This window comes from Notolepis coatsorum (assembly GCF_963971535.1).
Source record: "Notolepis coatsorum genome assembly, chromosome: 2".
NCBI lineage: Eukaryota > Metazoa > Chordata > Actinopteri > Aulopiformes > Paralepididae > Notolepis > Notolepis coatsorum.
Genome location: NC_140166.1, coordinates 228,752,207 through 228,765,177, shown reverse-complemented (window position 1 = coordinate 228,765,177; position 12,971 = coordinate 228,752,207). Strand labels below are relative to the sequence as shown.

At 44.8% G+C, this 12,971-nt stretch overlaps 1 protein-coding gene across 1 annotated transcript in view; it reads right to left on the bottom strand.

Annotated features, from left to right (window-relative positions):
• Positions 1–12,971, bottom strand: part of srp54 (signal recognition particle 54) — a 32,857-nt gene that overhangs the window by 19,308 nt on the left and 578 nt on the right. The window contains exons 2-5 of the mRNA XM_084307354.1: positions 12,649–12,767; positions 12,195–12,292; positions 4,803–4,894; positions 1,444–1,528 (exon numbers count right to left, since the gene is read on the bottom strand). Of these exons, the coding sequence (XP_084163480.1) occupies positions 1,444–1,528; positions 4,803–4,894; positions 12,195–12,272 (255 nt within the window). The 5' untranslated portion in view covers positions 12,273–12,292; positions 12,649–12,767. The remainder of the gene's footprint in view (positions 1–1,443; positions 1,529–4,802; positions 4,895–12,194; positions 12,293–12,648; positions 12,768–12,971) is intronic.

Below are 12,971 nucleotides of genomic sequence, written 5' to 3'. Positions count from 1 at the left end.
GAGCAGAGGGCAGCCACACAGAGCGCCTGGGGACCATCCTAACCACTGAGGAGCAGAGGGCAGCCACACAGAGCGCCTGGGGACCAGCCTAACCACTGAGGAGCAGAGGGCAGCCACACAGAGCGCCTGGGGACCATCCTAACCACTGAGGAGCAGAGGGCAGCCACACAGAGCGCCTGGGGACCAGCCTAACCACTGAGGAGCAGAGGGCAGCCACACAGAGCGCCTGGGGACCATCCTAACCACTGAGGAGCAGAGGGCAGCCACACAGAGCACCTGGGGACCATCCTAACTACTGAGGAGCAGAGGGCAGCCACAGAGAGCGCCTGGGGACCAGCCTAACCACTGAGGAGCAGAGGGCAGCCACACAGAGAGCGCCTGGGGACCAGCCTAACCACTGAGGAGCAGAGGGCAGCCACACAGAGCGCCTGGGGACCATCCTAACCACTGAGGAGCAGAGGGCAGCCACACAGAGAGCGCCTGGGGACCATCCTAACCACTGAGGAGCAGAGGGCAGCCACACAGAGAGCGCCTGGGGACCATCCTAACCACTGAGGAGCAGAGGGCAGCCCCACACAGAGCGCCTGGGGACCATCCTAACCACGGAGGAGCAGAGGGCAGCCACACAGAGAGCGCCTGGGGACCATCCTAACCACTGAGGAGCAGAGGGCAGCCACACAGAGCGCCTGGGGACAAACTCCAGTTGGAATGGCAGTACCCTGGTCAAGGACAATGGCAGGAGTCTACCTAGGATGTCTTTTATGGTGTGGGAGGAAACCAGAGTACCTGGAGGAAACCCACGCAAACACAGAGAGAACATGCAAACTCCACACAGAAAGGCCCCCTGCTGGGGTTTGAACCCAGGACCTTCTTGCTGTGAGGCAGCAGTGCTAACCACTGTGGGGTTTGAACCCATGGCCTTCTTGCTGTGAGGCAGCAGTGCTAACCACTGTGGGGTTTGAACCCATGGCCTTCTTGCTGTGAGGCAGCAGTGCTAACCACTGTGGGGTTTGAACCCATGGCCTTCTTGCTGTGAGGCAGCAGTGCTAACCACTGTGGGGTTTGAACCCAGGGCCTTCTTGCTGTGAGGCAGCAGTGCTAACCACTGTGGGGTTTGAACCCAGGGCCTTCTTGCTGTGAGGCAGCAGTGCTAACCACTGTTCCACTGTGGGGTTTGAAGTTGACCCCAGGACCTTCATGCTGTGAGGCAGCAGTGCTAACCACTGTTCCACTGTGGGGTTTGAAGTTGACCCCAGGACCTTCATGCTGTGAGGCAGCAGTGCTAACCACTGTGGGGTTTGAAGTTGACCCCAGGACCTTCATGCTGTGAGGCAGCAGTGCTAACCACTGTGGGGTTTGAAGTTGACCCCAGGACCTTCATGCTGTGAGGCAGCAGTGCTAACCACTGCTCCACCGCGGCATCATAAGAGAAGCAGCTCTGACCTTGACCAGCTCCTTGAAGACGGCGTGCTGGATCATCCTCCTCTTGTTCAGGCCAGACGCCATCTCCTCCAGGTCTATGGCTCCCCTGGGGGGACAGACAGGATCACAGAACATCATGAAGCATCACAACGGATAAGACTGGTGAAAATAAAGACTGGGTATCATTCTCCAAGGACTTACGACAAAAAGGGCTTTCTCTTAGGGCCATTTCAGACCTTTTCGGCACCAACCGTCCCAATAAAACATATATAATTAATATTATATTATAATATATTGTCTATATTCATGTCTTGCCCGAAAAGGTCTCAAATGGCCCTAAGAGAAAGCCCTTTTTGTCGTAAGTCCGTTGGAGAATGATACCCAATGTTTAATCAAGGAGTCTTTTCTGTGTGCGGTGACAGTGTTATTATTCATAAATGATTTGTTTCAAGTTAAAAACAATAACAGGAGTCTTAGTCAGCTACTTTACCATTTTGGTAATTTTATATCCTCCATTGTTCTTTTTTTGTCATGTAACCCTGATGAAGGCATGTTGCCAAAATGCATTGGTTTTAATTGGTATGAATAAGGAACATTATTTTTAGAACATCCATCGGCCTCCAAAGAGTTGCCGAATTCTTCTCCCTTGATAGTCGTGTCCAGTTCACGCACCTTGGCTGAAGGACGAGGTGGAGACACATCTTCCGTTTCTCACGAAAACAACAATGAATGGAATGAATGGAAGCGGACAGTGCCGGTTAGCCTAGGCATTGTCCAACTAACACCTCTCCCGAAAGCTACCCGGTCATGTCCGCTTCCATTCATTGTGCTAAGCTAGGCTAACGTGCAGCCAGATAGCTTTCTACTGAACGCACAGAGAGGAAACTGGTATCTATCTTCTCGTCTCTCTCTGGAGAAGACGGTAAGCTCATTTCCCCAAATGTCGGCGTGTTCCTTTAAGTTTCAAACGGTGCCTGAAGAAGGCCCCAGACAGAAACACTACAGGTGCATTACATAACACTGAGTGAAGACACTCCCCACTCCTTGCTTATAGCAACTTTACATCAACAGCGTCGTCAGTTACTTTCCCTGAATATTTCTTCAGCTGCGTGTGTGACGATTCTCCTCGAGGGACAATACACCCTGTGTACCCTTTAGCTGTGCGTGTCCTCACAAGCATATCAAAACTCAGTTGATATTATTTAGGGCTGACCCCTATTAGTCGACTAATCGATCGAAAGGAGCCGTAGTCGACTGCAAAAAAAATTATATATATATATATATATATATATATATATATATATCTTTATCATTTTTTTTATCATTCTTTCCAAAAGAGAAAAGGCCTAGAAGCGTGGCTAACGCTAATGGCACGCATACCAGAGGCTAACTGCCTAAGAAAACAGGCACAGAGGCACTGAAAGAGGATTTCACCCATCTAATGAAAACACTAGACTAGACAAATATCAAGATGTATCCATCAGTGGACCAATTGCATGCTTTCGCAGAGAACAAGAAGCCTTCAGTCGACTCCTTCAGACATTAAGCACCCCCCACAGCCCAAATGGAATGATAAAAAAAATTATACTTATCTTTTTTTTTTTTTTTGTAGTCGACTAATAGTCGACTATCGGCTAATTTTGGCGACTACAAATCGACTATACAAATCCTTAGTCGGGGACAGCCCTAATATTATTAGGTTGTTTGTTGTGGTGATGGCAAGCTTGGATGGGCAACATACACCGTTATTATTACTGAATGAATGTGTGATAAGCCTGTCGGGATGACTGGAAGCACCGATGGAGGGACGGCCGAGGACGACCTAGATAAATATGGTGGTGGGCCTGTCTGATATGGTGGTGGGCCTGTCTGATATAGTGGTGAGTCTGTGTGATATAGCGGTGAGCCTGTCTGATATAGTGGTGAGTCTGTCTGATATAGTGGTGAGTCTGTCTGATATAGTGGTGAGTCTGTCTGATATAGCGGTGGGTCTGTCTGATATAGTGGTGAGTCTGTCTGATATAGTGGTGAGTCTGTCTGATATAGTGGTGAGTCTGTCTGATATAGCGGTGAGCCTGTCTGATATAGTGGTGAGTCTGTCTGATATAGTGGTGAGTCTGTCTGATATAGTGGTGAGTCTGTCTGATATAGCGGTGGGTCTGTCTGATATAGTGGTGAGTCTGTCTGATATAGTGGTGAGTCTGTCTGATATAGCGGTGGGTCTGTCTGATATAGTGGTGAGTCTGTCTGATATAGTGGTGAGTCTGTCTGATATAGTGGTGAGTCTGTCTGATATAGCGGTGAGCCTGTCTGATATAGTGGTGAGTCTGTCTGATATAGTGGTGAGTCTGTCTGATATAGTGGTGAGTCTGTCTGATATAGCGGTGGGTCTGTCTGATATAGTGGTGAGTCTGTCTGATATAGTGGTGAGTCTGTCTGATATAGTGGTGAGTCTGTCTGATATAGTGGTGAGTCTGTCTGATATAGCGGTGGGCCTGACTGATAATGTGGTGAGTCTGTCTGATATAGTGGTGAGTCTGTCTGATATAGTGGTGAGTCTGTCTGATATAGTGGTGAGTCTGTCTGATATAGTGGTGAGTCTGTCTGATATAGTGGTGAGTCTGTCTGATATAGCGGTGGGTCTGTCTGATATAGTGGTGAGTCTGTCTGATATAGTGGTGAGTCTGTCTGATATAGTGGTGAGTCTGTCTGATATAGCGGTGGGTCTGTCTGATATAGTGGTGAGCCTGTCTGATATAGTGGTGAGTCCGTCTGATATAGTGGTGAGCCTGTCTGATATAGCGGTGGGCCTGACTGATATAGTGGTGAGTCTGTCTGATATAGTGGTGAGTCTGTCTGATATAGTGGTGAGCCTGTCTGATATGGTGGTGAGTCTGTCTGATATAGTGGTGAGTCTGTCTGATATAGTGGTGAGTCTGTCTGATATAGTGGTGAGTCTGTCTGATATAGTGGTGAGTCTGTCTGATATAGCGGTGAGTCTGTCTGATATAGTGGTGAGCCTGTCTGATAATGTGGTGAGTCTGTCTGATATAGTGGTGGTGAGTCTGTCTGATATAGTGGTGAGTCTGTCTGATATAGCGGTGGGCCTGACTGATATAGTGGTGAGCCTGTCTGATATAGCGGTGAGTCTGTCTGATATAGTAGTGAGTCTGTCTGATATAGCGGTGAGTCTGTCTGATATAGTAGTGAGTCTGTCTGATATAGTGGTGAGTCTGTGTGATATAGCGGTGGGCCTGACTGATACTGTGTGGTGACTGAGCCGGTCTCATATCGCGCGCCGGCTGGCTGTCAAACATGAATCTATGCAGGTGAAAGACAGGATGGCGTGTCAGATCAGATAATGATCCAGCATGACTCACTTGACATTCTCTCTGAGCTGTTTGACCAGTTTGATGTTGACGTCGGCTTCCAGGAGGGCGGCGCACACCTCCTTCAGCATGGCGTTCAGGACCTGGACGAGGAGACGCACGCATCATGTCACCACGTCGTTACATAAAACACACGTTCAGGAGGATTACCAGGCGCAGAGAGAGAGAACATGCTTCTCTCACGACACGATGCCACACACACACACGACATGGGATTCATCAAGATTCCATACGACCAGTGATTTCAGGGGAGAGTTGAGGTGGCGCCCGCCCCACACCGATGGCTTCAGAGCAGACGGAGCGTTCACGATCTCAGAAACTAACTTGGTCCTGATACTAACTCAGTCCTGATACTAACTCAGTCAAGACGTTCATTATCAATATTAAAGACTTGTTGTGACATTACCAGACAGTATTGCATACAAAATGGCGCCCTCTGCTGTACAAACTGTAATGGGTGACCCGAGAGCTTGTAAAAGTGCAAGGCATCCAATTTGTCATCAATACTAAGGCAGAATAAAACCTAGCAGTTTTTTTTTTTTTTTTATCTACGATGGCTAGTGTCACAGTTTGTATGAAAATATATTGTCCCATTCCTTGATAAGAATCCTTATGAGGTTGTGTAATCCGAGTAAACTCCCCGTTATGAGGTTGTGTAGTCCGAATTATTCTTGACTTGTTTAAAGAAGACTTGTCCGGCCCATGGGGACATTAACTTGTGATTTCTGGCTTTACATTTTACATTTTGTCATTTAGCGGACACTTTTATCCAAAGCAAGTTTTGTACAACAAGACAGCAGGAAGGGTACAACTATATCAGCTGAGTAACTATGTTCATCAAAGTGTTGAGTGCTACAGTGTAGGTTAGTATATTAGGACTAGTGCATGACAGTAAAGTTAGTTAGAGTTAGATATATATTTTTTTCCTTTTACAAAAAAAAAATACAAATACATTTGTAGATGTGTACATGTATGCAATCATGTGTGTGTTGTGTGCATGTGTGGTGTGAACCAGGAAAACAAACAAGGACTGGAGTAACTTTTGTTGCGTTGGAAAATACAGCTATTTTAGCATTTTCTAAAATAAATAAAAACAATGGTTAATGTTTGCACATTTCCAAATTGTGTCAATAACATGTCGCCTAGTTCACATAACAGTCATATACTACTGATGATACGGACGGACACGCTTAAGTTGTGGCTAGCTTTTTAAAAAAACATCTGCCGTTTAATTAATATATAGAGAGAGAGAGAGAGAGAGAGAGAGAGCGAGAGCGAGAGCGAGAGCGAGAGCGAGAGAGAGAGAGAGCCGCTGCAGTGCAGAGTGGAGGTAGCGTAAATTGTTACTATTGATACGGACGGACGCGCTGAAATTGTGGCTGACCGAGTTGTGCCCAAATAGTGCAGGCAGAGTGGAGGTAATGTAACTTTAATTATTACAAATGGTAACTGGGACTTTTTTGATTGACAATAAGTATAATGTTATTGCAATCAGCTCAATAAACACTGTCAATATTTGACCGGAATTTATCGTATTTTTGTCCGGGACATTGAAATCTTCCCGCACATTTTCCAGCACCAATTTCTTTGAGCGGAAACCCTGGTACTCTTGCAGGGTCTTGAACGAATCCCCTAACCTGATGCAGAACCTAGTACTACACGTGTGTCTTTAAGCCAGGGAGCACCGTGGTATCGAATAGTTTCTTTAAAAAAAAATCTATTCGCTAACACACTACAAAGGGTTAATGCCTGGGTTAACAGTCTGTAGTGTGGTAGTGAAAGGGTTAACCTTCTGTAGTAGTGTGGTAGTGAAAGGTTAACCGTCTGTAGTGTGGTAGTGAAAGGCTTAACCTTCTGTAGTAGTGTGGTAGTGAAAGGTTAACCGTCTGTAGTGTGGTAGTGAAAGGGTTAACCTTCTGTAGTAGTGTGGTAGTGAAAGGTTAACCGTCTGTAGTGTGGTAGTGAAAGGTTAACCTTCTGTAGTAGTGTGGTAGTGAAAGGTTAACCTTCTGTAGTGTGGTAGTGAAAGGGTTAACCTTCTGTAGTGTGGTAGTGAAAGGTTAACCTTCTGTAGTGTGGTAGTGAAAGGTTAACCTTCTGTAGTGTGGTAGTGAAAGGTTAACCTTCTGTAGTGTAGTGAAAGGGTTAACACTTTGAGTGCCACTCACGGCTTTTCTCTGGTTTATGCCCAGACCGTTGAATGCCACGGTCACAAGTATTCTCGGGTATTTTTACATTTTTTTTATTAGCGATCTGAAATCATATTGCATCACGCAAGCCTACCGTTGGAGATCCAGGGACCGCCGGCGCTCAGATGTGAAAAAAGCGCCCCCTATCGTCTCCCAGATGGTAAATCACCCTTTTGGAATGGACTCAATGAAAGTGAATGGGAGAACGGATTTCTGACTCCACATTTAACTTCTCACTGATGCAGCCGGGGTCTACCAGAGTTCATTCTGGAGCCTCTGAGCCGCGCGAATCATGTGTTATACTGTACACACGATGGATCAATACATTTTTTTTTATCCACTTTTTCTCCCATTTTTCTATATTTTCTCCCATCCCAATTTCGTATCATCCAATTCAACCCTCCCCTGTCACGAACGCTGTTTCTTGCCTCCCACAAGCCGGCTGCAATGTGGACTAAGTCATACATAGCACAAGTCCCCTCCGGTACTTGAGGTAACAGCAGTCGCATCTTTTCACCTGCGCAGCTCGATCTCTCAGTGGCGAGGAGTAACGCGTGGGAGGCTCACGCTGCCCCCGACACTTCCTGATTCTACTGCGCAGGCGCACCAACCGACCGGTAGGAGTCGCTGTCCCCAACGCCCGATCCCCACCCATCAGTTTCCCACCCCCTAATACGGCCAATGTGTATTAGTACGGACGACCAGCTAAACTGAAAGCAATGTGGAGCGCTGGGCTCGAACAGGCAAGCCCAGCGTCTCCGTCATTCGTGGCGAGCGCCTTGCCCACTACGCCACGTAGCCGCCCACGATGGATCAATACATTTATCTATTTTTTCGAATGGCGATCGGAAATTGGAATAAACCATTTGGATACCATCGGACCTCAGGTAAGTAATCTATGTTATCAGTGTTAGGATAATCAGACTCGTTTTCACGGATATATAAGCGTTTATGTGATATGTGATATGGCTGTTTTGACTGTAAAAGCCATGAGGAAATAAGAGCAGCGATTATCAGCGCTCGGCACGAGCGTGCGTGCGCACACATATACTATCGATCATCTAGCGTTTATTTGAAAACGATTCATAAATAGGCCGACAAATGACAACGTTCTGGAATATTCCAGTAAAAGGCGATTATCATAGGCATGGGTTGTTTTTCCCCGGAAAACGGGTGATTTTCAAAATGCTATCAAACGGAAATGAAGCGATAAAAATACAATCTGCCTTGCCAATGTTGACTGGAAAATGAGTCTTTGATAAGCGACGGGCAGATTAGACACATAGCCATAATTTAAAACATAGATTAGGCGATATTAACGTTAACATTGGCCGTGGATGGTGGCATTCAACGGGGTAAAAAGGAAAACGTGGCCGGCACTGAAAGTGTTAGCAGTCTGTAGTGTAGTAGTGAAAGGTTAACCTTCTGTAGTGTGGTAGTGAAAGGTTAACCTTCTGTAGTAGTGTGTGGTAGTGAAAGGTTAACCTTCTGTAGTGTGGTAGTGAAAGGTTAACCTTCTGTAGTGTGGTAGTGAAAGGTTAACCTTCTGTAGTAGTGTAGTAGTGAAAGGTTAACCTTCTGTAGTGTGGTAGTGAAAGGGTTAACCTTCTGTAGTGTGGTAGTGAAAGGTTAACCTTCTGTAGTGTGGTAGTGAAAGGTTAACCTTCTGTAGTGTAGTGAAAGGGTTAACAGTCTGTAGTGTAGTAGTGAAAGGTTAACCTTCTGTAGTGTGGTAGTGAAAGGTTAACCTTCTGTAGTAGTGTGGTAGTGAAAGGTTAACCTTCTGTAGTGTAGTGAAAGGGTTAACAGTCTGTAGTGTAGTAGTGAAAGGTTAACCTTCTGTAGTGTGGTAGTGAAAGGTTAACCTTCTGTAGTAGTGTGGTAGTGAAAGGTTAACCTTCTGTAGTGTGGTAGTGAACGGTTAACCTTCTGTAGTGTAGTGAAAGGGTTAACCGTCTGTAGTGTAGTAGTGAAAGGTTAACCTTCTGTAGTGTGGTAGTGAAAGGTTAACCTTCTGTAGTGTGGTAGTGAAAGGTTAACCTTCTGTAGTGTAGTGAAAGGGTTAACCGTCTGTAGTGTAGTAGTGAAAGGTTAACCTTCTGTAGTGTGGTAGTGAAAGGTTAACCTTCTGTAGTGTAGTGAAAGGGTTAACCGTCTGTAGTGTAGTAGTGAAAGGTTAACCTTCTGTAGTGTGGTAGTGAAAGGTTAACCTTCTGTAGTGTGGTAGTGAAAGGTTAACCTTCTGTAGTGTGGTAGTGAAAGGTTAACCGTCTGTAGTGTGGTAGTGAAAGGTTAACCTTCTGTAGTGTAGCGCCCTCTGCTGTACAAACTGTAATGGGTGACCCGAGAGCTTGTAAAAGTGCAAAGCATCCAATTTGTCATCAATACTAAGGCAGAATAAAACCTAGCAGTTTTTTTTTTATCTACGATGGCTAGTGTCACAGTTTGTATGAAAATATATTGTCCCATTCCTTGATAAGAATCCTTATGAGGTTGTGTAATCCGAGTAAACTCCCCGTTATGAGGTTGTGTAGTCCGAATTATTCTTGACTTGTTTAAAGAAGACTTGTCCGGCCCATGGGGACATTAACTTGTGATTTCTGGCTTTACATTTAACATTTAGTCATTTAGCGGAGACTTTTATCCAAAGCAAGTTTTGTACAACAAGACAGCAGGAAGGGAGGGTACAACTCTATCAGCTGAGTAACTATGTTCATCAAAGTGTTGAGTGCTACAGTGTATGTTAGTATATTAGGACTAGTGCATGACAGTAAGGTTAGCTAGGGTTAGATATATATTTTTTTCTTTTTACAAAAAAAAAATACAAATACATTTGTAGATGTGTACATGTATGCAATCATGTGTGTGTTGTGTGCATGTGTGGTGTGAACCAGGAAAACAAACAAGGACTGAAGTAACTTTTGTTGCGTTGGAATACAGCTATTTTAGCATTTTCTAAAATAAATAAAAACAATGGTTAATGTTTGTACATTTCCAAATTGTGTCAATAATATGTCGCCTAGTTCACATAACATTCATATACTACTGATGATACGGACGCTTAAGTTGTGGCTAGCTTTTTTTTTTTTTTTAAAGATCTGCCGTTTTTAATTAATATGGAGAGAGAGAGAGAACTGCTGCAGTGCAGACAGAGTGGAGGTAGCGTAAATTGTTACTATTGATACGGACGGACACGCTGAAATTGTGGCTAACTGAGTTGTGCCCAAATAGTGCAGGCAGAGTGGAGGTAATGTAACTTTAATTATTACAAATGGTAACTGGGACTTTTTTGATTGACAATAAGTATAATGTTATTGCAATCAGCTCAATAAACACTGTCAATATTTGACCGGAATTTATCGTATTTTTGTCCGGGACATTGAAATCTTGCCGCACATTTTCCAGCACCAATTTCTTTGAGCGGAAACCCTGGTACTCTTGCAGGGTCTTGAACGAATCCCCTAACCTGATGCAGAACCTACTACACGTGTGTCTTTAAGCCAGGGAGCACCATAGTATCGAATAGTTTCTTTTAAAAAAATAATCAATTCGCTAACACACTACAAAGGGTTAATGCCTGGGTTAACAGTCTGTAGTGTGGTAGTGAAAGGGTTAACCTTCTGTAGTGTGGTAGTAAAAGGGTTAACCTTCTGTAGTGTGGTAGTGAAAGGGTGGTAGTGAAAGGTTAACCTTCTGTAGTGTGGTAGTGAAAGGTTAACCTTCTGTAGTGTGGTAGTGAAAGGGTGGTAGTGAAAGGTTAACCTTCTGTAGTGTGGTAGTGAAAGGTTAACCTTCTGTAGTGTGGTAGTGAAAGGTTAACCTTCTGTAGTGTGGTAGTGAAAGGTTAACCTTCTGTAGTGTGGTAGTGAAAGGTTAACCTTCTGTAGTGTGGTAGTGAAAGGTTAACCTTCTGTAGTGTGGTAGTGAAAGGTTAACCTTCTGTAGTGTGGTAGTGAAAGGTTAACCTTCTGTAGTGTGGTAGTGAAAGGTTAACCTTCTGTAGTGTGGTAGTGAAAGGTTAACCTTCTGTAGTGTGGTAGTGAAAGGCAGTGGTGTAGTCTAGCTTTTTGCTGGGGGTACAGGGTACACTGATTATTTTGGGCGGCGGTGGCCCAAGCAGTGTTGAGGGCGTGGCCTAAACCTGGTGTCTAATAATAATAATAATAATAGATATATAATAATACATGCATCCACACATAACAGCATTCAGTAATAGGTATGAAAGCCAATTACATTTACAATTAGGGGTTGAGTGTCTTGTAGGGCTGAACGATTAATCGATTTTAAATCGAAATTTGAAATGATGCAATTAGCAAATCGCAAAAAAAAAGAATTGCAATTTTTTCTTTTTTTTTAACCAGGAAGTCCCATTGAGATACAAGATCTCCTTTGCAAGTTGTTGTTATTGTTATAGGAACGGTTTGGGAGAGGGAGGTAAGGGGTTTTAGATTGTGTGTTGTGAAGTTTAGACTTCAGAGAGGGAGAGAAAAGCACAGAAAAAAAGGTACCGTTGGGTACCGGTATCGATTCCCAGGTAAAAAGAAAAATTTTCAGGCTCTGTGTCCCGAACAGACCCAGTGCGTAGGCCAGATGCAAGCCATATTTTACAATAAACCTCTGTGGGGCTGCTAAAAAATATATATATATAATTGCAAATTTAATCGCAATATCCCGCAATATTGCCGCTTGGGAACCAGGTTGCCGGTTTTCCAGGTGGGGTATCTCCCGGGCCTTTCTGTGTGGAGTTTGAATGTTCTCCCCCCCGTGCTAGTAAGGGTTTCCCGTCCAGAAAAATAGATAAACCCAATGGAAAAACATGCAGAACAGATCGCCAATGCTGTCGTGTCCCTGACGAAGGCGGACAGGAGCACTTGGATTGGTCCCCGCAGCCCATGTCTGCTCCCGGCTGCCCTTGGGGGGGGAAGGACGACGAGATGGGTCAAGCGCAGAGAGAAAATTCCACCGGCTACCCAAAAGAAAAATATGCGTTGTTTCCCATGTGTGTTGCCCATCGCATGCGTGTGTCGCTGCATGACAACATTGTGTGCTACGAATAAAGACTTCTTCTTTAATCATATGCGCAAAAAGCGCTGACCAATCACTCCGAGTTCACTTGAAAGGCTGAGACGGAAGGTGAAAACACCTTAAATACGGGGCTGTGAAAGAGGGTCTACTACAGTGTCTTGATAGCTACCTCCTCGTTGATGATGGTGGCATTACTGAGAGATCTCAGCGCCGATGTGATCTTTCTTCCTAGGTCGGCTAACACCATCTTGACGGTCCAAATGGAACCTGAGAGACAAGACGACGAGACTGAGCATTAAATGGTTTCCATTAAGGAGGTACTGCAAACGACATACATAACACAATACAGACAGGGGGGGAAAAGGAAGAACAGAAATGAGGAGGATGGTTTTTAACATATGCCGTTTGGTAAAGGTCTTTATCCAAAGTGGCTTCCAGTACCAGACATGCACAAAATGTTAACCCTAAAATTCTGTCAGTCACTTTTATTAGGCCTATCCCAAGATAGGGAAACTTTGACTTGCACGTCAAGGACACACGATTAAAATCTAAAAGTACTGTCAGTGGCATTTCTACTTGACGTGGGTAAATTTCGAGTACATGTCATCACATGGTCAACTCACAGAATCAATCAGATGAAATAAGGGCCTCGAAGGCTTAGGCCCCTGCTGCGGTGGTCAGCTCTCCTCAGCTCACCGGGGTCAAGGGACAGATCCGGGCGGCGACTGCAACCGATGATTTCCTACAACACGACAATAGGCGGAAAAACAACGGCAACGACAAGATGTAAATCTGGTATGTCATAAATGTATAGATGTAGCAGGACTGTACAGTCATGTATATATGTCATATTATGTTATGATGAATTGAAAATGGGGGACCCTGATGTAAACAAGATGAAAGTCTTTCTCTGGTCTGCTGCATCCCCTTATACCAATTGTGTGTA